This window comes from Onychostoma macrolepis, chromosome 25 (genome assembly GCF_012432095.1).
Source record: "Onychostoma macrolepis isolate SWU-2019 chromosome 25, ASM1243209v1, whole genome shotgun sequence".
Taxonomy (NCBI): domain Eukaryota; kingdom Metazoa; phylum Chordata; class Actinopteri; order Cypriniformes; family Cyprinidae; genus Onychostoma; species Onychostoma macrolepis.
The window spans coordinates 613,735-641,280 of NC_081179.1; the positions used below are offsets into that span (position 1 = coordinate 613,735).

Sequence of the window (27,546 nt, forward strand, 5' to 3'; positions counted from 1 at the left end):
CCTTGGCAGGACGCAGCCTCTGAAGTGGGATGCGGCTATCAGGGCATTCTGTCAGTCATTTGTGTTCAGATTCTTGTAGCTCCGCCCACAGTGAAATTTCATTGGTTCAAAGCATCTCCAGGTAGCTGAATATGAAACATCGAAAACATGCTGATGCTGTCTGGATCCTGGACACCTGTGTTTACGGATTCGGGAAGTGTGCGTGATGTGCATGATTACCTGTCTAATGATGCTCTTGACGCAGGGTAACGGCAAACCCTGATAATTAGACTTGATGATCCACTTGAGCAAATGATGACCAAGAACTTCAAACACCATACACACGTCTGAGAACCAGAGTTAAAGAAAACCACTGACTTATACACACACACACACACACACACACACACACAGGCTGTGAGGATACGAATCCCGTTCACCCCTGAGATCTTGAAGTCGTCTATGAGTTGAACAACCATGTCCTTATTAGGATCATCAGGATCAGTCTCACGCACCTGAGAGACAGACAAAGAGAGAGAGACAGGCATGTGTACAACTGTGTCTGAAAGCTGAGAACTGCTGAGTGAATTGCGGTTTTGCTCAACATATAGAACCACGATTATATCTGATATTTGAGGACTTTTTCCATTTAGTCATAATTATTGCACTTCCACGGATCAAGACCAAATCTACTCATAAGCATGGTTTAATTGACCTCAACCAATTTCCTGATTAATTACTTTTTATTTATTATTATTATGATTTAGCATATCATATAAATAAACCCAGTCTCAACATTGTGAAGTCTGGTGAAAGATTGTCTCAAAAGCTAAAGCTGTGAATTTCTTATTATTAACTTCATATTCCAAATTACATTAAAAAACAAGGCCACGTAAATGCATCTATTTAGCAACCACAATCGCAAACATGGTTGCTAGATTGGAAAGATTAACCATAACACTGTGCCATTTAAAAGAACAGCTCTGATTGGGGGATTAAAACTCTTGATATTTGGCAACTGCAAGCATCAACACTCGTGGAGGCTTGTTACTAATGAAAATGTCAAATGAAAAAAAATAAAATTAAGATTAAATAACCAGTGGGCAAATATTGCAGATGAACAATACTGTGCATTTGATTTAGTGACAGCTGAGCTAAAAAAAAAATGGCATCTGAAAGTTTCATCAGGAGGTCAGTTTGTGTGTAAATGGATGGACAGATCCTCCTGTCCATCCACATGGAGATGGGCGTCTCAGGAACCGCACTCCAGTGGTTCAAGTCTTACCTCTCAGGTAGGTCCTTCAAGGTGTCTTGGAGGGTTGAGGTTTTTCAACTTCTTGCTACTAGGCTTCCTCAGGGCTCAGTGCTTGGACCACTTCTCTTCTCCATCTACATGTCATCATTAGGATCGGTCATTCAGAAGCATGGCTTTTCCTATCACTGCTATGCTGAGGACACTCAACTCTACTTCTCATTCCAACCAGATGATCCGACGGTAGCTGCTCGCATTGCAGCCTGTCTGACAGATATTTCTGCCTGGATGAAAGACCATCACCTTCAGCTCAACCTTGCCAAGACAGAACTGCTTGTGGTCTCAGCCAACCCATCACTCCACCACAACCTCTCTATACAGCTGGGTTCGTCAACCATAACTCCTTCTAGGACAGCCAGGAACCTTGGAGTTGTGATTGATGAAAAGTTAAGCTTCACAGACCATTTTGCTACTACGGCCCGGTCCTGCAGATTTGCCTTATAAAATGTTAGGAAGATTAGATCCTTCCTATAAGAGCAAGCCGCACAACTCCTTGTCCAAGCTCTTGTTCTCTCCAGACTGGACTATTGTAATACTCGCTTAGCGGGTCTTCCTGCATGTACTATCAAGCCTCTGCAACTGATCCAGAATGCAGCAGCGAGAGTAGTCTTCAACGAGCCGAAGAAAGCCCATGTCACACCTCTTCATCAGTTTGCACTGGCTACCAATAGCCGCTCGCATCAAATTCAAACTGGTGTACCAATATACCTAAAACCTCTACTTCAGAGTTATGTGCCCTCTAGAAGCTTGCGTTTTGCAAATCAAAGAGTCACTAAATCACTCTCGCTGACCTTTTTCTGGACTGTTCCCAGCTTGTGGACCAACCATCTCAATCTGAGCAGCTGAATCTTTAGCCATTTTCAAAAAATGTCTAAAGACGCATCTTTTTCACCAGCACCTGACCAATTAATACTAGCACTTTCCTATTCTATTCTATTCGCTTTGGTCTAATTTATTTAAAAAATAAAATAAAATAAAAAACCCTAGCTATGTGTATTGTGTTAGACTAACCTAACACTTGAATACTGTTGCTCTGATTGCTTCTATCAACTCTGTCCAACTTTATTTCTAAAGCACTTTCAAAAACCACAATGGGCACCAAAGTGCTGTACATGAAAATAACAAAAATAAAAAAAACATACAATACATACCCAAATACATTATTACAAGCTAAGGAAAATAAATGCGTTTTTAACACCCTCTGAAATGACCCTAAAGTAGGAGATGTTTTTAAGGACAGCGCAAGCTCATTTTACAGTCTAGGAGCTGCCACGGAAAAAGCTCTATCTCCTCTACATTTCAAGCACAATCGAGGAACCGTCAGAAACAGCTGATCCTTGGAGCGAAGAGATCTCAAAAGTTGATGTAAACTAATTAAATCAGAAATATACTCTGGTGCCAAGCCATGGAGAGATTTGAAAACATATAAAAAACACTTTATACTGGATTCTGAATCGAACTGGTAATCAATGTAATGAAATCAATACAGGAGTAATATGGTCTCTTTTTTGGTACCAGTTAAAAGCCTAGCAGCTGAGTTCTGAACCAGCTGCAGGCGAGAGAGGGAGGCCTGACTCACACACGGGTACAAAGTGTTGCAATAATCCAAAATGCAATTCTATTGGCAGTGAACCGGCATTAAATGCACAAGAGTGGAAATAGTCTGTAATTCTATGTGTCAGAGACATGGTGTACAATTAAGTAAGTGAAATTATAAAAATTTAACAAGAACCCCCGATGAACAATGTGTGTGTGGGAGATACTCACACATCTGAGTAATTTAATTTCATCCAGTGCCGTCTCTGTGTAGTGCTGCGCGCTCTTTACGACCTTCATCGCAACAAAACGCTTCGCTCTGTTAACACACACACACAAACACACAGGTTATACTCGCACTGAGTAACGCACACAAATTCAAGTTTATTTGTATAGCGCTTTTCATGATACAAATTGTTGCAAAGCAGTTTTACAGAAAATTTTAGTTTCTACATTATATTTAGGAGTAGCTTATTAGTGGTGACTATGTCAAGTTGATGTCCATATCATGCAGTTAGTTAATGACATGTATCAAACAGATGGTGAACACTATTAACAGCGATGGTTATACGTTGCAATCAACTTATAGCAAAGTTTGGTAGTTTTGTACAAACACACACACACACACACACACACACACACACACACACAAACACAAACACAGAGATTATACTTGCATTGAGTAACACACACAGGTTACACTCACACTGAGTAACACAGACATGTTATACTCACACTAAGCATCACACACAGGTTATACTTGCACTGAGTAATACACACACACACACACACACACACACACACACACAAACAAACACAAACACAGAGGTTATACTTGCACCACATAACAAGCACACAAACAGGTTATACTCGCACTGAGTAACACACACACACACACACACACACACACACACACAGAGGCTATACTCGGGCTGAGTAACATACAGGTTATACTCACACTGTGAAACACACATAGACATTATACTCACATCGAGTAACACAGAGATTATACTCGCATTGAGTAACACACACAGGTTACACTCGCACTGAGGAACACACACAGGTTTTACTTGCACTGAGTAACACAGACATGTTATACTCACACTAAGCATCACACACAGGTTATACTTGCACCGCATAACACACAAGAACACACAAAGGTTATACTCACTTTGAGTAACACACATAGGTTATACTTGCACTGTGTAACACACACAGATTATACCCGCATTGAGTAACACACACACACACACTTAATTTCCAGCGATATCGTCAACTTGATTGCACAGATACTATTTAAACTTTTTTTTCTTACTATCCTTTAAAAAAGATTTAAGACAAATTATAAATTAAATGTGTCCTTTTATTATTGCTTGGACAAAATGCAGCACGTTTCTTTGTGAAATTGAAATATAAAACTAGAATAATATACTAATATAGCACTTGCATATTATTGCTCTTTTGTTGGTTTTGATTGCTTCTATTCTTCTCATTTGTAAGTCACTTTGGATAAAATCCTCTGCTAAATAAAATGTAAATATAAATGTAAATGTAAATAACAAAACTAAATTGAAATTTTAAAACAAGCTAAATAAATAAGTAACACAAATAAAAGAAATCTCTTCATATAAACAAAATAAGGTTTTATCTGTGCTCTTTCCATTTAAAATTAGAGGCAACCACTGCATTTTAATCATGATCCAAACAAAGATGCTGCATACATGCAACATGAGCAGTTTTTAATCAAAATAAGATTGTATAATATCGAAATTTGAAGCAAAAACAGAATGGTCTGACTTTAGTTTTGTGAAACTACTGTATACATAAAAAAATATCTGCATGAAATGAAACAGCAGACGAGCTGAATGAGACGCAGATTCAGTCTCTGCCAGCAGGTGGCGCTTTAAGTGTTTCCTTGGTTTCCGCTATAAACGAAGCAGCAACTTATGAACTTTAATATGCATTATACAGAGGCAAGATGAGAAAAAAATACCATCTAAACTTTTCTAAAGACAGTAAGTTCCCCTCAGACATATATTCGTATAAACTCCTACCCCTAATTGAATCACGATTTGTTTAGCATCTCAACCGATTTGAATCGTCACATATTTGAATCGATTTTCAATCGGCTCGCGGTTAATCGTTACATCCCTAGAACCTAGGTGTGCTATTTGATAGCAATCTTTCCTTTGCCAGCCATGTTTCTAGCATTTGTAAAACTGCATTTTTTCATCTTAAAAACATATCTAAATTGTAACCTATGCTCTCAAAGTCAAATGCAGAAATGTTAATTCATGCGTTTATGACCTCAAGGTTAGACTATTGTAATGCTTTATTGGGGGTTGTTCTGCACGCTTGATCAACAAACTACAGATGGTCCAAAATGCAGCAGCTAGAGTCCTTACTAGAACCAGGAAATATGACCATATTAGCCCGGTTCTGTCAACACTGCACTGGCTCCCTATCAAGCATCGGATAGATTTTAAAATCTTGTTAATTACTTATAAAGCCCTGAATGGTTTAGCTCCTCAGTACTTGAGCGAGCTCTTATCGCATTATAGTCCTTCACGTCCGCTGCGTTCTCAAAACTCTGGCCGTTTGATAATACCTAGAATATCAAAATCGACTGCGGGCGGCAGATCCTTTTCCTATTTAGCTCCCAAACTCTGGAACAGTCTACCTAACACTACACTAATACGCTTCTATTATTCAAATCCGTTAAAGGATTGTTAGGCTGCATTAATTAGGTCAACCATAACCGGGAACACTTCCCATAACACACGATGTACTCGTTACATCGTTAGAAGAATGGCATCTACGCTAATATTAGTCTGTTTCTCTCTTATTCCGCGATCATCGTAGCCACCCGATCCAGTCCGTATCCAGATCAGATGGTGGATCAGCACCTAGAGATGACCTCTACAGCCCTGAACGTCAGCGGAGATCAGGACACTTAGATGAACCCCAGAGACAGATCCCCAGTGAGGACCTTGTCACCTAGACAGCCATCGGGACAAGACCACGGGAACCAGACGAGTCCTTTACATAATCTGACTTTGCTGCAGTTGGAATTGAACTCCCCGACTGAGCCTGGTTTCTCCCAAGGTTTTTTTCTCCATTCTGTCACCGATGGAGTTTTGGTTCCATGCCGCAGTCGCCTCTGGCTTGCTCAGTTGGGGACACTTAGGGTGTTTTCACATATAGTTCGTTTTAAGAGAACCAAACCCAGTTCACTTAAAGTGAACCAGAAAGGGAACCAGCCGAAAGTGACCTCAGTCCTTTTGGTGTTCACAATGTAGTGGACTCAAAAGAGAACCAAGTTCTTTTTTTGTTCACACCACAACTTTATAAGAACTCAGAGCCCAGCTTTCTTTGCAGCAGTGGATTTTGGGTATTCAAATGGCATCTTCACATGTTGTCATCACATGGATGTGGCACATTTTGAGGCAAATGACAAACAAAGAAGGAGTCAGACAAAGCAGAACTAAAGGAATGCATCTGAAAAAACAGGAAAGGAAGAGGATAGCAACTAAAAAGAAACACTATCAACAACTGCTGCTGCTTGCCACACTTTCACCTTCGACAACATTTGTGGGACAAGCACAAGCGCTTGCACCCAAAATTTCATCCAAATCTTCGTAGAAGGGACAGGAATCCTTTATTTCCGCGGACTCTCCACTTTGACGGATTTTGTCCCAGATGGCAAGCCTCCAGGTACACATGTCGAAACGAAATGCGAAGCGGGCCGGGATCTCATTGCTTTTGCATATCATGAAGATATTGAACCACAAACGGACCCACAAACGAACCGTACTCAGAACACCTCCGGAGGTGGTCTGAGTACGGTTCGCTTTTGGGTCCTTTTAGGGGGGTCTGAGATCACATGGTTTGTTCACATATACACGCTGAACCGCTCTGAGAGCTTTTGAAAGGGTTAAACGAACTAGGTGTGAAAACACCCTAATTTCTAGCCATATTGTCTACATGATTGCACAGATACTATTTAAACTGAACTGAGCTGGATGATGATGTCACTGAATTCAATAATAAAATGCCTTTAACGGAAAATTGAGTTTTTAATCTTGTCATTTTATATTATTGACACTATTTTCCCATTTTGATTTTGGAAAGTTGTTTTGACACAATCTGTATTGTTAAAAGCGCTATATAAATAAATAAAGGTGACTCACGCACACACACAAAGATTATACTCACACTGAGTAACATACACAGATTATACTCGCATTGAGTCACACACACACACACACACACACACACACAGGCTATACTTGCACTGCATAACACACAAGCACACACATATTATACTCACACTGAGTAATACACACAGGTTATACTCACACTGAGTAACACACACACACACACACACACACACAAACACACAGGTTATACTTGCACCGCGTAACACACAAGCACACACACAGGTTATACTCATATTACATTTACATTTAGCAGACACTTTTATCCAAAGTGACTTACAAATGAGGACAATAGAAGCAATCAAAACCAACAAAAGAGCAACAGTATGTTTGTTTTTTTGTTTTTTAAAGAAAACGGGTAGATAGAATAGAAAAAAGAAAGCTAGTGTTAGTTTTTCAAGAAAAGCTAGTAGTTATAATAATAATAAATACGCAATTGATAGAGGGTCAAGTGTGTGCTTTTTTAATAAAAAGAAGACAGATAGATAAAATAGAATTAGAATAGAGAGTGCTAGAGTTAGAGGGTCAAATAAAGATGGAAGAGATGTGTTTTTAGCCGTTTCTTGAAGATGGACTCAGATTGAGTTGGGCAGGTCATTCCACCAGGAGGGAACAGTTAATGAAAAAGTCTGTGAAAGTGATTTTGTGCCTCTTTGGGATGCAGCACAATAACGCATCGTTCACTTGCAGAATGCAAGCTTCTAGAGGCACAAAGGTCTGAAGAACTGAATTTAGGTAAAGCCAGAGCCAGAGGTGGTTTTGTAGGCACACATTAATGAATGAATGAATAGTAGTTATCAAGACTGATGTGGTCCATTAAGTAACACACACAGGTTATACTCACACTGAGTAACACACACACACACACACACAGGCTATACTTGCACCGCGTAACACACAAGCACACACACAGGTTATACTCACACTGAGTAACACACACACACACACACACAGGCTATACTTGCACCGCGTAACACATAAGCACACACACAGGTTATACTCACATTGAGTAACACACACAGGTTATACTCACACCGAGTAAGACACACACACACACACACACACACACACACACACGATGATTATACGTTGCGATCAACTAATAGCAAAGTTTGGTAGTTTAGTACAAACACACAGGATATACTTGCACTGTGTAACATACACACACAAATGTTATACTCACACTGAGTAACACACACACACACACACACACACACACACAAATGCTATACTCACACTGAGTAACACACACAGGATATACTTGCACTGTGTAACACACACACACACACACACAGGCTATACTTGCATACTTACAAGCACACAAAGGTTATCCTCGCACTGAGTAACACACACAGGATATGCTTGCACTGTGTAACACACACACACACACACACACACATACACACAGGCTATACTTGCATACTTGCACTGCATAACAAACAAGCACACACAGGTTATACTCACACTGAGTAACACACACACACACACACACACACACACACACACAGGCTATACTTGCACCGCGTAACACATAAGCACACACACAGGTTATACTCACATTGAGTAACACACACAGGTTATACTCACACCGAGTAAGACACACACACACACACACACACACACACACGATGATTATACGTTGCGATCAACTAATAGCAAAGTTTGGTAGTTTTGTACAAACACACAGGATATACTTGCACTGTGTAACATACACACACAAATGTTATACTCACACTGAGTAACACACACACACACACACACACACACACACAAATGCTATACTTGCATACTTGTACTGCGTAACAAGCACACAAAGGTTATACTCGCACTGAGTAACACACACAGGATATGCTTGCACTGTGTAACACACACACACACACACACACACACACACACACACACACACACAGGCTATACTTGCATACTTGCACTGCATAACAAACAAGCACACACACACACACAGGTTATACTCGCACTGAGTAACACACACACACACACACACACACACACACACACAAATGTTATACTCACACTGAGTAACACACACAGGTTATACTCGCATTGAGTAACACACACACACACACACACACACACAGGCTATACTTGCACTGCGTAACACACAAGCACACACAAAGGTTATACTCACATTGAGTAACACACACAGGTTATACTCGCATTGAGTAACACACACAGGTTATACTCGCATTGAGTAACACACACACACACACACACACACACACACACAGACACACACAGGCTATACTTGCACTGCGTAACACACAAGTGCACACAAAGGTTATACTCACATTGAGTAACACACACAGGTTATACTTCCACTGTGTAACACAGGTTATACTCACAGAGAGTAACACACACAGGTTATACTCACAATGAGTAACACACACAGGTTATACTCACAATGAGTAACACACACACACACACACACACACACACACACACACACACACACACACACACACACACACACACACACACACACACACAATACTTGCACTACGTACAAAAGGTACGTACCAACACACACACACAAAGGTTGTACTCACACTGAGTAACACACACAGGTTATACTCACACTGAGTAACACACACACACCCATGTTCGTTTTTGTGAAAAGTGGGGACTCTCCATAGGCGTAAAGGTTTTTATACTGTACTTACTGTATGTGTTATTGTCCTACACCAACCCTACACCTAAACCTACCCCTTACAGGAGACTGTCTGCTATTTCAGATTTTCAATACACTCCATTCTGTGTGATTTATAAGCATTTTGAAAAGTGGGGACATGGAGTAATGTCCTGAAAAGTCACCTTCTCCTTGTAATACCTGGCATACCCTTGTCATTATACAAATGTGTCCTCATGTCACAGAAACACGCGCACACACACACACACACACACACACACACACACACACAGAGATTATACTCACATTCAGTAACACACACAGGTTATACTTGCACTGAGTAACATGCATACACAGGCTATAATTGCACCATGTAACACACAAGCGCACACACACACACACACACACACACACACACACACAGATTATACTCACACTGAGTAACACACACAGGTTATACTTGCACTGTGTAACACACACAGGTTATACTTGCACTGAGTAACACACACACACACACACACACACGCTACACTTGCACCGTATAACACACAAGCACACACACAGATTATACTCACAATGAGTAACACACACACACACACACACAGATTATACTCACACTGAGTAACACACACAGGTTATACTTGCACTGTGTAACACACACAGGTTATACTTGCACTGAGTAAGACACACACACACACACACACGCTACACTTGCACCGTATAACACACAAGCACACACAAAGGTTATACTCACATTGAGTAACACACACACACACACACACACACACACACACAGGCTGTACTTGCACCGCGTAACATGCAAGCACACACACAGGTTATACTCGCACTAAGTAACACACACACACACACACACACACACACACACACACACGCTGCCTGCCCTGGTGACACGGTCACTCACTGAATATCCCAGCACAGCCAGACGGTGGAGAAGTGACCCCAGCCCAGCTTGCGGATGACATGGTATCTGCCGTTAAACAGGTCGCCGATCTTCACAGGATGGTAACCTCCTGCAGCACGAGAGAAACACGATACAGTCGACTGATGGTACATGTAGAAACGGGAGAATCCGGCTAATGTTTCCTTCAGCTCAACTGTACGGCTGGTGTCCTTAGACCAGCACTTACATTTATTAAAACTCTGTTTTGACACTTGATTCCATTGGTTGAGTTTGATTCCTCGTTTTCCAGCACAGGTTTCTTTCACATAGTTTTTTTTTCTTGTATATTTTACCGTGGTATGTTTGTGTCATTAATGTGAATATAACCAAGAGTACTACTGGCACTTCCACTCAAGAGGAGAAGACGACAAACCACTGAGAACTATTTCTGCTACTAAAACTACAAGACTAAACATTTCACATTCAGTGATGACAGAAAAATGACTTGAGGCTGGAAACTCATGCACCTGTGAAGAACGAGGCATAAATCAGGTCAATGTCAGTCCAGCTTTTACTCAACACAGACAGAAACCTGGACGCTCTCCTGACAGACAGACAGACGGGTGCGGTACCTTTGCAGTAGTCGGCCGGATCCTCCTGCTCTTCGTCATCAGAGCCCAGAATCTCCTCCTCCGGCTCCGGCGGGGCCACAGGCTCGGGAGGCGGGGGTGGAGGGGGAGGAGGAGGAGGAGGAGGAGGAGTGGACGGAACCTTCTGTGTGTCGGGCCTACAAACACACACACACACACACATTTCAATTTACTGTATATTAAGGACTGAGTTCATGAAACAGAGCGGTCAGCTACCATCTCGGAAGCGCAGAGAACACCTTCATCTTGTTGCCATAGAAACTAGAGACATGAGTCTAGAATCCAGTGTGACATCAGATTCTTTTTATAAGAATGAAAGACATGCAGACACACACAAACGTTCACTCAGCTAATGGGGACATTCCACAAGCTTCAACTGTTTTTATAAACAGCAAATTATAAATACTACAGAATAATACCAACTGCATTTTTACAAAAAAAATTGTATATACACACACACACACACACACACTATTTGTTCCTGTACACAAATCTAGTTCAGTATTTCCATTCACACCCCTCAATCACATTCACAGACCAGCGTGACATTCTGACCAGCGTGTGCCGAGTCCACAAACACAAGGATGCCGTGAGATTGTGTGTTAGAGATGTTTATAATCCATAAACTTCAACAGGCAGTTTTTATTACTCTACCTTAAAGACCTCAGTGTTCAGCGTTGTCATGTATCTGAGCTGTTTTGATTGGCTGAGATGAGTTAGGGTTAGATCTCATCGCCTAGCTGGCATCTCACCATGGCTGTCTTGAATAAGAACTCGTCTCACACACACACACACACACTCTCTTTACCTGTGCTTGGCTCGATGCCGTAATCGCAGTGCACTGAGCGCTAAACCAAACATCCTGCTGGAATGAGAGTGACTGCGATCCATAATGATGGAGGGATGTTTGCCTAAAGTCTTCTGCTCCAGAACAGCCTGTCTCTCCCTCTCTGTCTCTGTGTTTCTGAGACGCTTTCAGGGAACGAGAGTGATGCCAGGAATCTCATGACCAATTCACACGCAGTCCAGAACTCACACTCACACACAACAAACCTCCTTCTCATTTCAGCAGTTCCACGTGTGTCGGAGGATGTTTTTCAGTAGCAGACGCTGATGTCTAGAGAGCAGAGCTGTCAATATAATGCTGATATAAATGACACTAAAGCAGCTCGAGCGTCACAGTGATTCAGACGCCTGTGAAACTGCAGCAACAGAAGTAATGTTCACTGAAGATCATTTATCAGAATAAACCATTCATCTTCATTATATATTTCAGTAAACAAGAAGGCAGTATAAAGCTAAACGTAACCCTGCTGGTGTCACGATGTACCTGCAGAAAGAAAGTGACATCAGCACTCCTGCTCGACCAATCAGAGTCCAGGACCGTGTAAAATACAATTTAATAACTACAAACATCTACTTAATTATACTACTATCTTAATTATTATTCATCATCCTTAAAAGAGAAACACTTTTGTTAGTCAGCCAACCAGACGCGGTTTACTACGACACATACAGCCGTGCCACTAACCACTAGTGACTAGTACTCTACAGCTGAAATAACATTTGACAGGTTATTTACTGCTTTATTGGGACAGTCCATCTCAAGTGGTCCAAAAACTTCTGGTTACTTGACCGTTTTAATTTGAATGAGTACTTCTATGTACTTACTTTGTACTCTTTACTTGGTTTAAGCACAACAGACGTCTCTAACCCAAACACACTGAAGAGGTTAAAGAGGTCTTGACAGAAACCTCAAACATTGTATATTCTGCTGAGTCTGAAAGAGTAAAGAAAGTCCTACAGGTCTGAGACATGAGGACGAGTGAATGACAACAGAATCAACACTTTTCTGTGAACATTCTCTTTGAGCATCTGTACACTGGTAGGGATACACAAAATAATACACAATATATAAAATCAATAAATTACATTCCACAGCACCTACTCACATGAGAACACAAAGCCCTTTTCATGCTGGAGAATGTGCAGCTGAACTGTGTTTGAGTCTCTGCAGCTCGTTGATAGTCAGCAGACAGACTGATCACTGGACATGGACACACACACACACACACACGTAAGGACGGCCTTCATCAGCTGGTGTCATTTCCACTAACCGGATCACATGACAGCCGTGGGTTGATTCAGAAGACTGATGACTCTCATATTGTCATGCTTCACACTGGCCTACAAAACCTCACAGTCAGATGAGTGATCTTAGCTGATCTGATGATCACTCTGGAGATTTACGGTCTACACCAGAGGAGGGAAAACTACAGCCCACAGGCCACATACGGTCTGCCGGGCACTTTCATCCAGCTCTTGAGGCAGTTGCTCCAAAATTACTAATTTGATCCAATATCAGCAAAATCCAATAGATGCCGTGGTAGCCTGCAATGCCATATATAACAGTTACGTATACGATATATTCAATCAGAATCAGAATGCACTCAGTAATATCGTGAGGGCCGGATTTACCTCTCACTGTGACACAGGCAAAAGAAATGTTTGCATCCCCATTGCCCAATAATACATAGCCAAATATATAATAATACACCCCAAAACAGCAAACAAAAATAAATCATAATCCATGGAACCTGTTACAGAATTTTATTTTAATGCTAGTAACAGAGGCTTCAGCTTTTAATATGCAGACTAATGCAGTTATGAGAGAGAGAGATGGATTAAACATGTGTAAATTACCAGAGTACTGCATGTTTGTCTCTTAACATTATTCGGCACCAGCATCTCTAACAAAAGCGAATCCGTCATTTTAAACTTCAAAAACGGCGGCGTTATTGAGAAATGTCATGTAGTTTTTCAGTTGCAAAACTGTTTTACTGATAAAGTTGCGGGTTAGCGCTGACAAGTTTCTGTGTGCGTTTGTTCCACTTGTGCTCGCGTCCATGTGTCTGTACTGACTGCACAGATAGTATTTGAACTGAACTGAGCTGGATGATGACATCACTGAATTCAATGATGAACTGCCTTTAACTGAATAGTGTTTACTATTGTCCTTTTGCATTAGTGACACTGTTTTCCTATTTAATACTGTAAAGTGCTTTGACACAATCTGTATTGTTAAAAGCGCTGTATAAATAAAGGTGACTTGACTTGTATGTGTGTGTTTGCACGAGAGTGGGACACAGAAAGTGTGCTTTTCATAGGTCAATATAAAAAGTAATTTTGAGAGTAAAACATAGAAATGGTTTGTTGCGTTTATCCTATTATTTATTAGCTATATTTATTTGCTTAGTCAATGTGTACTTGGGTTTTGGTTCTTCTGCTGTTTTCCGGATTATAAATCACATTTGTTTGAATCTGAAGCATGCTGCAATTTATATTCCAAAGTGATTTATATAAAGCAATCAACATCAAAAGCGTACACATTTGGATTGATGCATTTCCCACATGCTGCTAGTTTCAGTTTCGCTTTAAATACATTTGTTTAGGCTTTTATAAAAGGGTGTTTATAATTGTTTATAATGAATGAGAGTATAATTTCAGTTTGTTTTATGCCTGTATTTTTATGTTCTGAATACTGCTAAATTTAAAGGATTTGTTGTGGAGGGGAAGAAAAATACATGTTTATAATGTTTGCAAACATTTAGTTTATTTTACATTATTTCTGAATGAAATGATAAAATGTGACTTACACATCAATCAACTTATATGTTCATAAAAAAGGTAGAGATGGTACAAGAATGGAGCTGCCATGTATACTTCCATGTACAAGTACTCATACAGTAATTTAAATAAAAAAAATCTAATCAAAGCTTCATTTGTCATGCATATACTATGCGGCCCCTTGCTTATATCCAAAAAAGTTGATGTGGCCCACCCCTGGTCTACACAAATACAAAGATTCTTGAAGAAATGCTTTCTGAAATCATCTGGATGCTAGGCTGGACTGGGCCATGCTACTGCAGCACTAATCGTCAGACCTGATGCCATCTCCAACACTGACCTGATCTCATTACACTGCTAAGGTTACGTTAACAGTTCGCTTGGCATAAACTTTGGACCTTTACTGCCCACCAGTCGTCTGTCACAGTCCATTCACTGACCGTCTGATGTGAGTTACACATACTCTGCTATGAATAAATCTGAGGAAGATCTAGTCGCACGTTTGTGAGCTTCATGACATTAATTCTTTGAAAGATACTTGACTGATTTTGACTGAGACACTTACTAGAAACTGAACCAGAGATCCCACTCATCAGATCTGGCACACAGAAGCTTTATTATGTCGTTCAGATGGTCACTTCCTGATATTTTGACACTATAGTATCGACCACAACATTCTTTTGGGTAGACTACAAAATTATGTTGGCATTAGTGGAATTGCATTGGCATGGTTCAGATCGTACTTATCTGACCGTCATCAATTCATAGCAGTGAATGACGAGGTGACATATCAATCACAAGTACAGTATGGAGTACCACAAGGCTCAGTACTAGGACCGTTTCTTTTCATGCTTCACATGTTACCCTTGGGAGATATCATTAGGAAACATAGTGTTAGCTTTCACTGTTATGCTGATGATACTCAGCTCTATATTCTTCACCGCCCGATGAAACATACAAATTTGCAAAACTAACTGAATGCAAAGTTGACATGAAAAACCGGATGACTGGTAATTTCCTACTGCTAAATTCAGAAAAAAACACGTTTTAATTATTTGACTATTTGATAGCAATCTTTCAAAAATCTAAATGCAGCAGCTAGAGTTCTTACTAGAACCAGGAAATATGACCATATTAGCCCGTTCTGTCAACACTGCACTGGCTCCCTATCAAGCATCGGATAGATTTTAAATTCTTGCTAATTACTTATAAAGCCCTGAATGGTTTAGCTCCTCAGTACTTGAGCGAGCTCTTATTGCATTATAGTCCTCCACGTCCGCTGCGTTCTCAAAACTCTGGCCGTTTGATAATACCTAGAATATCAAAATCAACTGCGGGCGGCAGATCCTTTTCCTATTTAGCACCCAAACTCTGGAACAGTCTACCTAACACTGTTCGGGAGGCAGACACACTCTGTCAGTTTAAATCTAGATTAAAGACCCATCTCTGTAGCCTGGCTTACACATAACACACTAACACATCTCTAATATTCAAATCCGTTAAAGGATTGTAAGGCTGCATTAATTAGGTCAACCAGAACTAGGAGCCACCCAGATCTAGTCTGTATCTAGATCAGATGGTCACTGCAGTCACCCGGATCCTGTCCGTATCCAGTCCAGATGGTGGATCAGGACCCAGAGATGACCTCTACAGCAGGGCATGTAGATGACCTCTACATTTTGACACATCGGGGCTAAATTAATCATCTTCATTTATTTATGTCTACAGATTTTAATGTATGCTGGTTTTCAAAACAGCTTGACAAAATTTGTCATGCTCTCCTCCAAATTGACATTAAGAACTGTATATTACTGTGTATTTCATATATTCCAGTTTCAGTTCAATTGTTTTGTTTTGTATTGTTTTGTTTAAAAAAAAAAAAAACCTTTATACAAAATACACCATGATCTCCTTCAAACTGACATTAAGATTGACATTTAATGTTTCATTATTTTGAGTTGCTTTCAGTTTTATGCCTTCTGAATGAAGAAAGATATAGCCTAATTATTTTTCTTTCTAATGTTTAATAAAAAAATCTGGTCAAAAATTTGGTTTCCCATTACAAGGTGATATTTGACTCAAAGTGATTTAAAGGGGAATTTTATTTTTACCTTTGTAATGACATTTTTCTAACTTTATTAAAAGTATGTCATCTTTTATGTAAAATTAAAAAAAAATTATTATTACATATTTATAAGCTTTTTAAAATTTCTAATTAAAACAATAGAATAAGAAGAATAAGATACCAATCAAATTAAATCAGTATTAACAAAATTAATTTGTACAGAGGTGGAACAGAAGAACACAAAAGTGGCTTGTAGGTGTATTTACAGACGTTTAATGAGCCTCAGAGTTGGTGTGAGTGCAATTAAATTTATAAATTCTTGTTGAGATTAATATTTTAAATATAAAATTTGAATAGGTTATAGAAGTATTAAATGATTTAAATAACTAAAAGATACTTTAAAAATGAAACTAAAACTGCCAGCAGGTGGCGACAAGTCACTGATTTGATCACTGAATCATTCATTAAATTGATTCATTCGAACGGCTGATTCATTCAGGAATAAAGCAAGTGACTGTCTTTATGAAAGGGTAATTGAATCATTGACTCACTAGATTCATTTAAAAATGTACGTTCATTCATAAACGAGACACCACTGTGTTTGAATGGACATGCGCAGTGTCTCAGCTGTGACTTTGATTCAAACTATTTTCGTCAAAGAAATAGAACAAAATCAGGAAACAGTGTTATAGTCAGACAATGTAAGTCACTTAATATTAACTTCTTGTTTATTGAACTGTTGTATTAAATCAGTATCACATTTACAAACTCCCTTAATAAGCATTAAATCTGTCACTCTCCTTAGTTCATCGCGATCTCACAAAGTTCCATTATAATCAACGAAGCTCTCTACACTGCATAATGAATCTCTTATTTACATTGTGTCTACTTTGTTTGTTTATGAAAGGATTTGTGAGATATGTCTGTGACATTACTCAAAAAAAAAAAACACGCAGAAATCTTTAAAGCTCCCCTCATCGCAAACACAAATATGCTTGGGTCAGTCACACTGCTTCTCCTAAATATTTTTTCAATATTTTTTCATAGTTTTCAGTTACATTTGCGTGCGACTCAGAATATTAGAGCGCGTCACACAGCTTTGAATAAGATCAGAGCGACGCAGTCAGAGAAGACAGCTGCAGTGCTGTTAGTGGAATTAAATTCTAAAATAAAGACAGACTGTTTGAACCGGTGATTTTTTTTTTGCTTCTGAGGATGTATTTCTTAATTTGATCTGAGATGAAGCAAATTCATTTGTGCGGGAATTTCTCGCATTATAAAAGTTCAACTTGCGGAAATGGTTTAAATTATGTGCAATCCCCGCAATCACACGCCGAAATTCAAGCCCTGTCTACAGCCCTGAATGTCAGTGGAGATCAGGACAACTAGAGACAGATCCCCAGCGAAGACCTCGTCACCTAGACGGCCATCGGGACAAGACCATGGGAACCAGATGAGTCCTCTGCACAATCCGAGTTTGTTGCAGCCTAAAATTAAACTGTGGGTTTCGTCTGGTCAGAGGAGAACTGACCCCCGACTGAGCCTGGTTTCTCCCAAGGTTTTTTTCTCCATTCTGTCTCAGAGGGAGTTTTGGTTCCTTGCCGCTGTCGCCTCTGGCTTGCTCAGTTGGGGACACATGACTGATTAAACAGACACTATTGGAAGAGAGCTGATGACATCACCGAATCATCAATGGACAGACTTCAGCTGGAAAATTACTTTTGTTATTGTCCTCTTGCATTATTGACAAACTATTTTCCTGTGTAATACTGTAAAGCTGCTTTGACACAATCAGTATTGTATAACGCACTATATAAATAAAGGTGAATTGAGTTGACTTCCTGTCTCAGCGCTGGTCAGCAGGTCTGAGCAGTTCACCAAACAACGCAAACATCCCAGCTCCTCTCTGCCCTGTTTTTGTTGTTGTTTATGACCCACATCATCTGATTAGCCTGCCAACTGTCTGAGGCAGAACGTTCATGATCACGTCTACACTCGTCAACAAATTTGGCTCGTTAAGATGGAAATCAGCACGCCAAGACACGCAGAACTCTCACGATCCATCGCTGTCTGATGGGTCAGATCAGTCTATTTCCACAACCTGCTGGTTTCAGTGAGGTAGTTTTGGAGAAGCATTTGTCTTGGATTATGTCTTAATATCACATCTGCATCACATGATCAGAGCTGGACTGAGGGTTTTGTAGAGGCTCACGTGACCCGCCTCTGGGGACCTTCACAAGTTCAAGATTCACAGCCGAACATCTTTAGAAAAATGTGTCCAATCTAATTTTAGGCAAGACAAACATCCTCCAGCGAATCTCTATCATTCTGCAGGCCAACAAAAGCTCTCTCCTGACACTTTAGCCTACTGTACGTCTGTCTGTATCCGTCCATCCAGTCTGTTCATCCATCATCTGCTCATCAGGAAGTTTTAGATCACACATCACATCATGCTCATGAACATACAGCTCCTGAAAGGCATTCAGGGCACGTTGGCTGTACAAACGGCACAGTCACACATCCAGCAGCTCATCTGGAGCTCGATATTCATGTTCATACCCATTCAGTCACATGATGCTAAATGTGGGTGTTTATTCGCTTCCACATCATCTGAGACGCATGTTCATTTGGCTCCGCGAACTACATTAAAACGTCTTTATAAAGCAACGGTTGAGGAAGGAATTTCTTTGCTGCAGAATCACAATGAACCCTCTCTGTGTTTCTGTGATCTGCTTCTGATGCCCCAAATAACAGTGTGACGACACACGCCGCAATATATGTAGCGATGATGCCGCACAAAAGAAAACAAGCATGAAGAACATCAGTTCAATAGAGTCGAGCTGGTGTTTCGCACAGCGCTTGTGAAGCTTCAGCGTCTGACGCACATCACTGTGTCTCATGTAGAGCTGCACCGAGACCGTCGTGTGTGTGTGTGTGTGTGTGTGTGTGTACAGTATGAAACGCATTATAGCTCTTCTATGTGTTTGATTTCATATCAGGCCCACACACACACAACAGACGGGATCTTTACACAGACAGACAGCGAGAGACAGAAGAGATGAAATGGAGAACAGCGGAACGGACAGACAGCGAGAGTGTGATGATGATGATGATGAAGAAGAAGATGATGTTACCTTTCTGGGGAAGAAGATTTTTCTGAGTTGACAGACATGGGCAAGCCGCTCGCTCCCGAGAGAAGAACGGAGCCGAACCAGGGAGGAATAAAACTCTCTCTCTCTCACTCTCTCACTCTCTCTCTTTCTTTCCGGAGCGTTCTGCTGGCGCGAGGGGAGGGGGCGCTCTTCCTCCTCCTCCTCCTCCGTTCTCCTCTTAAGGAGAATAAAGGATGGAGGACGGTCGCTGGAGACGGTGATGCGGAGAGCGGCGGAGGTGAGGAAGGTCTCAGCACCGCCGCTCTCTCCGTCTGTAGCTAGTCCTCCGCCGCGGTGTTTCCTGAATGAGGCTGAGAAAGCGTGAAGCTCCGTGTGTCTGTCTCTGTGTTCTGCAGCGCTGCACAATAACAGCTCTGAGCGCAGCGGGCCGCACCACTGCTCGTGCCGGCGGGGGGATCTGCGCTCTGAACACCAGCGTCTCTGTCTGAGCACAGCTCTCTGCTCCCCTCCGCACTTCAGCGCTCCCTCCGCCTCGTTACGACAGCCTGTCTCTCAGAGCAACGCTCTCTCTCTCTCTCCCCCATCTCACAGCTGCTCTCTTTCTCAAGCTGCTACTGCTGGTTTCTCTTTCTCTTTCTCTGCTCTCGTCCTCCGTCTGTCTGTCTGTCCGTCTGTCTGTCTCTGTTTTACAGCAGATGGGTCCGGTCTCCATAAGCACAGAGCGATACAGACAGGCGTATTAAAGGAGGGCCTCCAGTGACCTGTCTTGCTCGTTCTCTCTCTAGTGTCTTCAGAAGAGAAAAACAAACTGCTCATCAACACAAAGCACTCCAGCAGATGTGTGCTGCAGTTTACACACGGCTCTGGTGTTAATGTGGCCAAAAAATAAATGCATATGATAAATGCAATGACTTTGCATATCAGTATCAACTATACATGAATGTAACTGAAGTTTTTACAGCACTGAACCAAAACACACACACACACACACACACACACACACACGTCTGGTTTGCTATCCTTGTGGGGACTCTCCATAGGCGTAATGCTTCTTCTACTGTACTTACAGTATGTGCTATCGTCCTACACCAACCCTACACCTAAACCTACCCCTTACAGGAGACTACAGGCATTTTTAGATTTTCAAAAAACTTCATTCTGTGTGATTTATTAGCTTGTGACACGAGTCCCCATGAGTCTAGTCTGTGTGTATTCAGGTTTAAGTCCCCACCTGAATAGAAAAACAGGTACACACACACACACACACACACACACACACACACACACACATACACACACTATGCTGTCGGAGGATCCACTGCACTTCCTGTGACGTGCAACACAACAGGCTGGAAGAAACCGGCCCTGTCACCACGGCAACCGTCAGATCTGTGATTAGCTAAAGCAGAAACGATGAAGCGTCACACAAACGTAGAGAGACAGATGCGACTCCATCCGCTGCTGTTTCTTGCTGATATTTTAGGGGTCAGAATTTAGGCTGCTTGAAGCAGCTATCTTTACATGGCCTACTTCCACAGAGAGAGAGAGACAGAAAGAGAGCGAGACGCGTGAGCTGAGCTGGATTTTTCCTCCAGAAACACTCTGTGTGTGTGTGTGTGTGTGTGTGTGTGTGTGTGTGTGTGTGTGAGAGAGTGTGCGAGAGTGTGCGCTTTTTTGTGAAAAGTCAGGACATAGATGTGTATAATGACGAGGGTATGTCAGGTATTACAAGGTGAAGGTGGCATCTCAGGACATTGACCCATGTCCCCACTTTTCAAAACGCTTATAAATCACTCAGAATGAGTTTTTTTGGGGAAAGTTGAAATGCACAGTCTCCTGTAAGGGGTAGGTTTAGGTGTAGGGTTGGTGTAGGACAATAGCACATACAGTAAGTACAGTATAAAAACCATTACACCTATGGGATGTCCCCACTTTTCACAAAAACAAACATGCGTGTGTCTGTGTGTGTGTGTGTGTGTGTGTGTGTGTGTGTGTCAGGAGTCAAGTCAAGTCACCTTTATTTATATAGCGTGTTTAACAATACAGATTGTGTCAAAGCAGATTTACAGTATCAAATAGGAAATAGTGTGTCACTAATGCAAAAGGACAAGATTAAACACTCAATTTTCAGTTAAAGGCAGTTCATCATTGAATTCATTGATGTCATCATCCAGCTCAGTTCAGTTTAAACAGGAAATTGGGTAAGTTGGTGTTAACTTAAATTTACATTTAAAAAACATATTTCATTAACTGATATAATGTTCATTTTCTCTTGTTCATTCATTCTTGTTTCCTGTAAGATATCTGAACATCTTTAATGCAATATGAATTTACTTGAAGGGTAAAACGGGGCTAAAGGCGCCTTTGATATTATTTTCATCTAAACCGCTCGATGGCACAAAAACATGGCGTAGCACTTTACAAAACATCCGCTTTTCAAGATGCAGGTGTATATTTGTCTGATCCTCGCCTCGATCCCACGCAGCAGCGCAAAGCTGATTCTGTGCTTACTTGATCTAATATTTTATGTTTTTTTAAACATTGTAGATTTAAGTAGCAAATGAGAATCGCTAAAATTAATGCATCAATTTTGAGACAAAGGTCTTCTTTATGATTTTCAGTTTTGTTTAAGATAATTAAAGAAACAGTTTCTAAATAACGAAAGAATATGTAAAAGTATGGTATTTGGGGTAAAAAGCGGCCCTGCTGTTGGAGCTAAAGGTACAGTAATTAACATGATAATTAATAGATGGCTGACTTTTGCATTTGTTGACATGACATGGTTAGATTCAGATGGTAAATATCATATATTATGTTGGGAGTCCATATTAGAGATAATCACTGTGTTAAAATGAAGCCATCATATTTAAAAACATGATGTTAATCATATCATATAATAAAATATAATTTTTTGTTACTACTGTAAATATATATATTCAATTATTATTGGATCTCCTTCAACACTTTCAGAATCTTTATTTATTAAAATGATTTTGTTTCTGTATTTTAAAATATATATATTTGGCAATTATCTGCACCTTAGTATTGTAGTACATTATAAAACAGTACGCAATAATAATGTATTGAGTGTAAATTATACATTGAACAAAATGATAAACACAGCACTTTTGTTTTGTGTTTCATGAGCTGAACTCAAAGATCTAAGACATTTTCTATGTACACAAAAGGCCTATTTCTCTCAAATATTGTTCACAAATCTGTCTAAATCTGTGTTAGTGAGCACTTCTCTTTTGCCGAGATACTCCATCCACCTCACAGGTGTGGCATATCAAGATGCTGATTAGACAGCATGATTATTGCACAGGTGTGTCTTAGGCTGGCCACAATAAAAGGCCACTCTAAAATGTGCAGTTTTATCTCACAGCACAATGCCACAGATGCCGCATGTTTTGAGGGAGCGTGCGATTGGCATGCTGACTGCAGGAATGTCCACCAGAGCTGTTGCTCGTGAATTGAATGTTCATTTCTCTACCATAAGCCGTCTCCAAAGACGTTTCAGAGAATTTGGCAGTACATCCAACCGGCCTCACGACCGCAGACCACGTGTAACCACACCAGCCCAGGACCTCCACATCCAGCATCTTCACCTCCAAGATCGTCTGAGACCAGCCACCCGGACAGCTGCTGCAACAATCAGTTTGCATAACCAAAGAATTTCTGCACAAACTGCCAGAAACCGTCTCAGGGAAGCTCATCTGCATGCTCGTCGTCCTCATCGGGGTCTCGACCTGACTGCAGTTCGTCGTCGTGACCGTCTTGAGTGGGCAAATGCTCACATTCGATGGCGTCTGGCACTTTGGAGAGGTGTTCTCTTCACGGGTGAATCCCGGTTTTCACTGTACAGGGCAGATGGCAGACAGCGTGTATGGCGTCGTGTGGGTGAGCGGTTTGCTGATGTCAACGTTGTGGGTCGAGTGGCCCATGGTGGCGGTGGGGTTATGGTATGGGCAGGTGTATGTTATGGACAACGAACACAGGTGCATTTTATTGATGGCATTTTGAATGCACAGAGATACCGTGACGAGATCCTGAGGCCCATTGTTGTGCCATTCATCCACGACCATCACCTCGTGTTGCAGCATGATAATGCACGGCCCCATGTTGCAAGGATCTGTACACAATTCCTGGAAGCTGAAAACATCCCAGTTCTTGCATGGCCAGCATACTCACCGGACATGTCACCCATTGAGCATGTTTGGGATGCTCTGGATCGGCGTATACGACAGCGTGTTCCAGTTCCTGCCAATATCCAGCAACTTCTCACAGCCATTGAAGAGGAGCGGACCAACATTCCACAGGCCTCAATCAACAACCTGATCAACTCTATGTGAAGGAGATGTGTTGCACTGCGTGAGGCAAATGGTGCTCACACCAGATACTGACTGGTTTTCGGACCCATTACGCCTATGGGATGTCCCCACTTTTCACAAAAACAAACGTGTGTGTGTGTGTGTGTGAGAGAGTGTGAGTGTGTGCATGCAAGTGTGTGTGTGTGTGTGTGTGTGTTCACTAGCACCGAGTCTACAGGCGTCCAGCAGCTCATCAGTCTCTTGTTATGTGCCACACGTGATCAGTGACGGCTGGCTTAGGTTAGGTTAGTTTAGGTTATGGTAAGGTTATGATTATGGCTGTTGTCCTGTTTTATCTGACTGGGCTCAGCTGCTGAGAAACGTCACTTTCACACACAAACAAACACAAACACAGCAGCATGTTTTGTCATCATGTGAAGACCCTCATCTCTCTGCCCTCCCTGCAGCTCTACTTTTGTCTTGTTCTCTATTTTTAGGATAATATTCTGTTTTATTGTGTTAAAAATAAAGTACAATAAATCGGAGACAACCAAGGCCATAACAAACCAAACCAAACTAGAACTCTTTATCATGAGCCTAATATGCTGAAAACCACTTAACTTAAAAGTTAAGAATTACAAAAATCAAGTCAATTATAGCCTATATTTTCAATTCAAAATGGCAAGATGTTACAAAACAATTGAGTAGTTTGCATTACTGGATATTACTTTTGATCGTTTCTGCCTTAAAACAACTGTGAAATATTAAACGTTTAGCCACTCACATCTTTCCTCAGACTTAAACACAGGAGCGCTGCACTGGATTTCACACTCGGATTCTGTGAACAGTAAAGCCCCGCCCTCTTTGATTTGATTGGCTGTCTCAATTTGACATTGATGAGTGTTGTTAAGACAACTGAGGCAGACCAACATAAACGGGTGAATATCAAATATTGGTGAATAATTTGTCCATATCTGCTCATTGGGAGATGGATTAGGGCCCTATGATTTTCAGGATGCAGAAAACGTGGACGTAATCGTGGTTCAGGTGTAGAGCCTGGTTTAGCCCATACTTGCTGCGTCAGCGTGAGCGCAGCGCGCGGCAATAATGACGCGAATATTGAGGAAACGATGGCGAGCGGAGGATTTGGTTTGAGCTAAAGTAAAGTAAAGACCGCTTCTTAAACCAGAGAAGGTGAACATGTTGGTATTCTTGTGGAAACATGCAAGCACCGTCACCACAGCCAGTTTAGTTCTTCATCTTGAAAAGCAGTGTACCTCATGTTACGCTATGGAGGCTTTCTTTTAATTAATTTAAATTTATTTGATTCGTCAGTGTTCGTTTAACATTCTGTAATTTATTATAAAACAGCACGTGGTGTATGCCATGCCTCGTCTTATTCGTTTTTGTTAATAAACCTTATGTAAGCTGGATTGTCATCGTAGCTTGCCGTTTTATTGTTGTTGTGCTTTTTAATTAAGAATAACAATAAATCCATCTTTTGTTTTAGTCTTGAAAAATGTGACTAGATTGCGAATTCGACAGCAAAAGCATCCGAAGCCTGGCTTTTAACACAGCAACAGAGGAACTCCGTTCACAACATTCAAATCACAAATAATAGGCCTACTGCTGATAACAAACAACGGGTTGAATGTTAACCACTTTCGTTACCATATAAGCATAAATTCTAATAAAAGGTTATCAGCATGCATTGATTAATACCATGTTGTAGCAAAAAAAAAAAAAAATTTACTGCAAGAATACTGTTTAAATATGAATCCCGCATGTTCTGCGCGTCTCTGTGTGAATGAATGACGCAGACGCGCGGTTTCGTTTACTACACACACACTGAAGCGTGTGAAACTGAATTTGACACGATCCGAGACACCATTAAAATAAACTATCCACTCGTTCCTTACGCTGGGATCCTTCTGATATCTGTACAAAGACGTGAAGGAGCTGTTTAAAGCAATGCGTCGAAGCGAACGTTCTTTCACTCACGTGTCCTGAGACAGACTCGTATCTGATTACTGTCTCCAGCGCAGACCAGACAGCAGTGATTGAGATTTCTATTTGCTTTTGACGCGACGTGACGCTCGCATTCGGCGCGATCAAGTATTTAGTGACTGAACGCCAGTGGGCGGGGCCTATGCTAAGAAGAAGACTATTGGTCAATGATAGCAGCAGCTCTGGAGGCGTGTTTATGCAAATGTTTGTGCCCGGGTGACATCATCTTGCCCCTCAGATACAAACAAGCCATTTTTGGAGCTTGATTAAATAAAAACTGTTTATAAGAGGAGGACTTTTTAAGCTATGAAACTTGCAGGATGTTTTAAAGGCACAAACACCTCTTATATGCCAAAAGATCAAGGAAAATTTGATTAATGTCATGACCCCTTTAACTTTTAAAAAATTGCTGTTAAATAGTGTAAGATTTATGAATAAATAATAATAATTTATAATAATATTTATCCATTAAAACAGAGTCTGTAAAAGTTAAAATGGAAAAAACAGAATTCTGGAAAAAAAAAATCAAATGGATTTCATAGCATTAGAGCAACACAAGTTGTCTATGAAATAAAATTTTTTTTAATTTTTTTTAATTTTAATTTGAAATAATAACATTTCTCTGGTTAGCGTCACGACTGCAATCACACATTGTTGTTCACCCAAAATAAAGACGCTGTATGTTCATTTGTGTTTCAGTGTCCTGATAATGTGTGACCGGCGCCACCTGCTGGACTGAAGCAGCACAAGAACATCCCAGACAGAAGATCTGTTCATCCTCAGCAGAGACACACAGCACATCAGCATTTCACCTCTGTGCAGAACACCTGGTCAGGAGACACTTTAGGGATCATGGGGACCGTAGAGTAGATTATATGACACACGTACATCACAGACGAATCACTGAATCTCCACATCAGCACACGGTTCAGACGGACGGAAACCCAGCACAGCACCAGCCCTGACCAGAGATCACGCGTCCGCTCGCTCGCTCACCGACCGGAGGAACACCTCCTTACACCTGAAGAAACCCCAAAACCAGAGCGCAGAGATGCACCTGCTTTACTGAGAAACAATAAATCAACAACCAGTCAAATTATGAATAATAATCCAGAAATATCGGCAATCCATGTAAACATACATAATACAGTAGAAACAGACACAAACTGAGCAGCCAAACAAACT

The 27,546-nt window shown here is 40.9% G+C and overlaps 1 protein-coding gene across 12 annotated transcripts in view; it reads right to left on the bottom strand.

Moving 5' to 3' along the window:
• The window catches only part of srpk2 (SRSF protein kinase 2), a 47,767-nt gene that overhangs the window by 16,798 nt on the left and 3,423 nt on the right, over positions 1–27,546 (bottom strand). For 4 of the 12 annotated variants that reach the window (XM_058766650.1, XM_058766652.1, XM_058766660.1 and 1 more), the window contains exons 3-7: positions 11,222–11,376; positions 10,611–10,719; positions 3,059–3,146; positions 407–494; positions 220–326 (exon numbers count right to left, since the gene is read on the bottom strand). In XM_058766650.1, coding sequence (XP_058622633.1) covers positions 220–326; positions 407–494; positions 3,059–3,146; positions 10,611–10,719; positions 11,222–11,376 — 547 coding nt within the window. Of the gene's footprint in view, positions 1–219; positions 327–406; positions 495–3,058; positions 3,147–10,610; positions 10,720–11,221; positions 11,377–20,065; positions 20,833–27,249; positions 27,427–27,546 lie in introns of all 12 variants that reach the window. The other 8 variants (XM_058766654.1, XM_058766656.1, XM_058766657.1 and 5 more) reach the window with 3 other exon arrangements.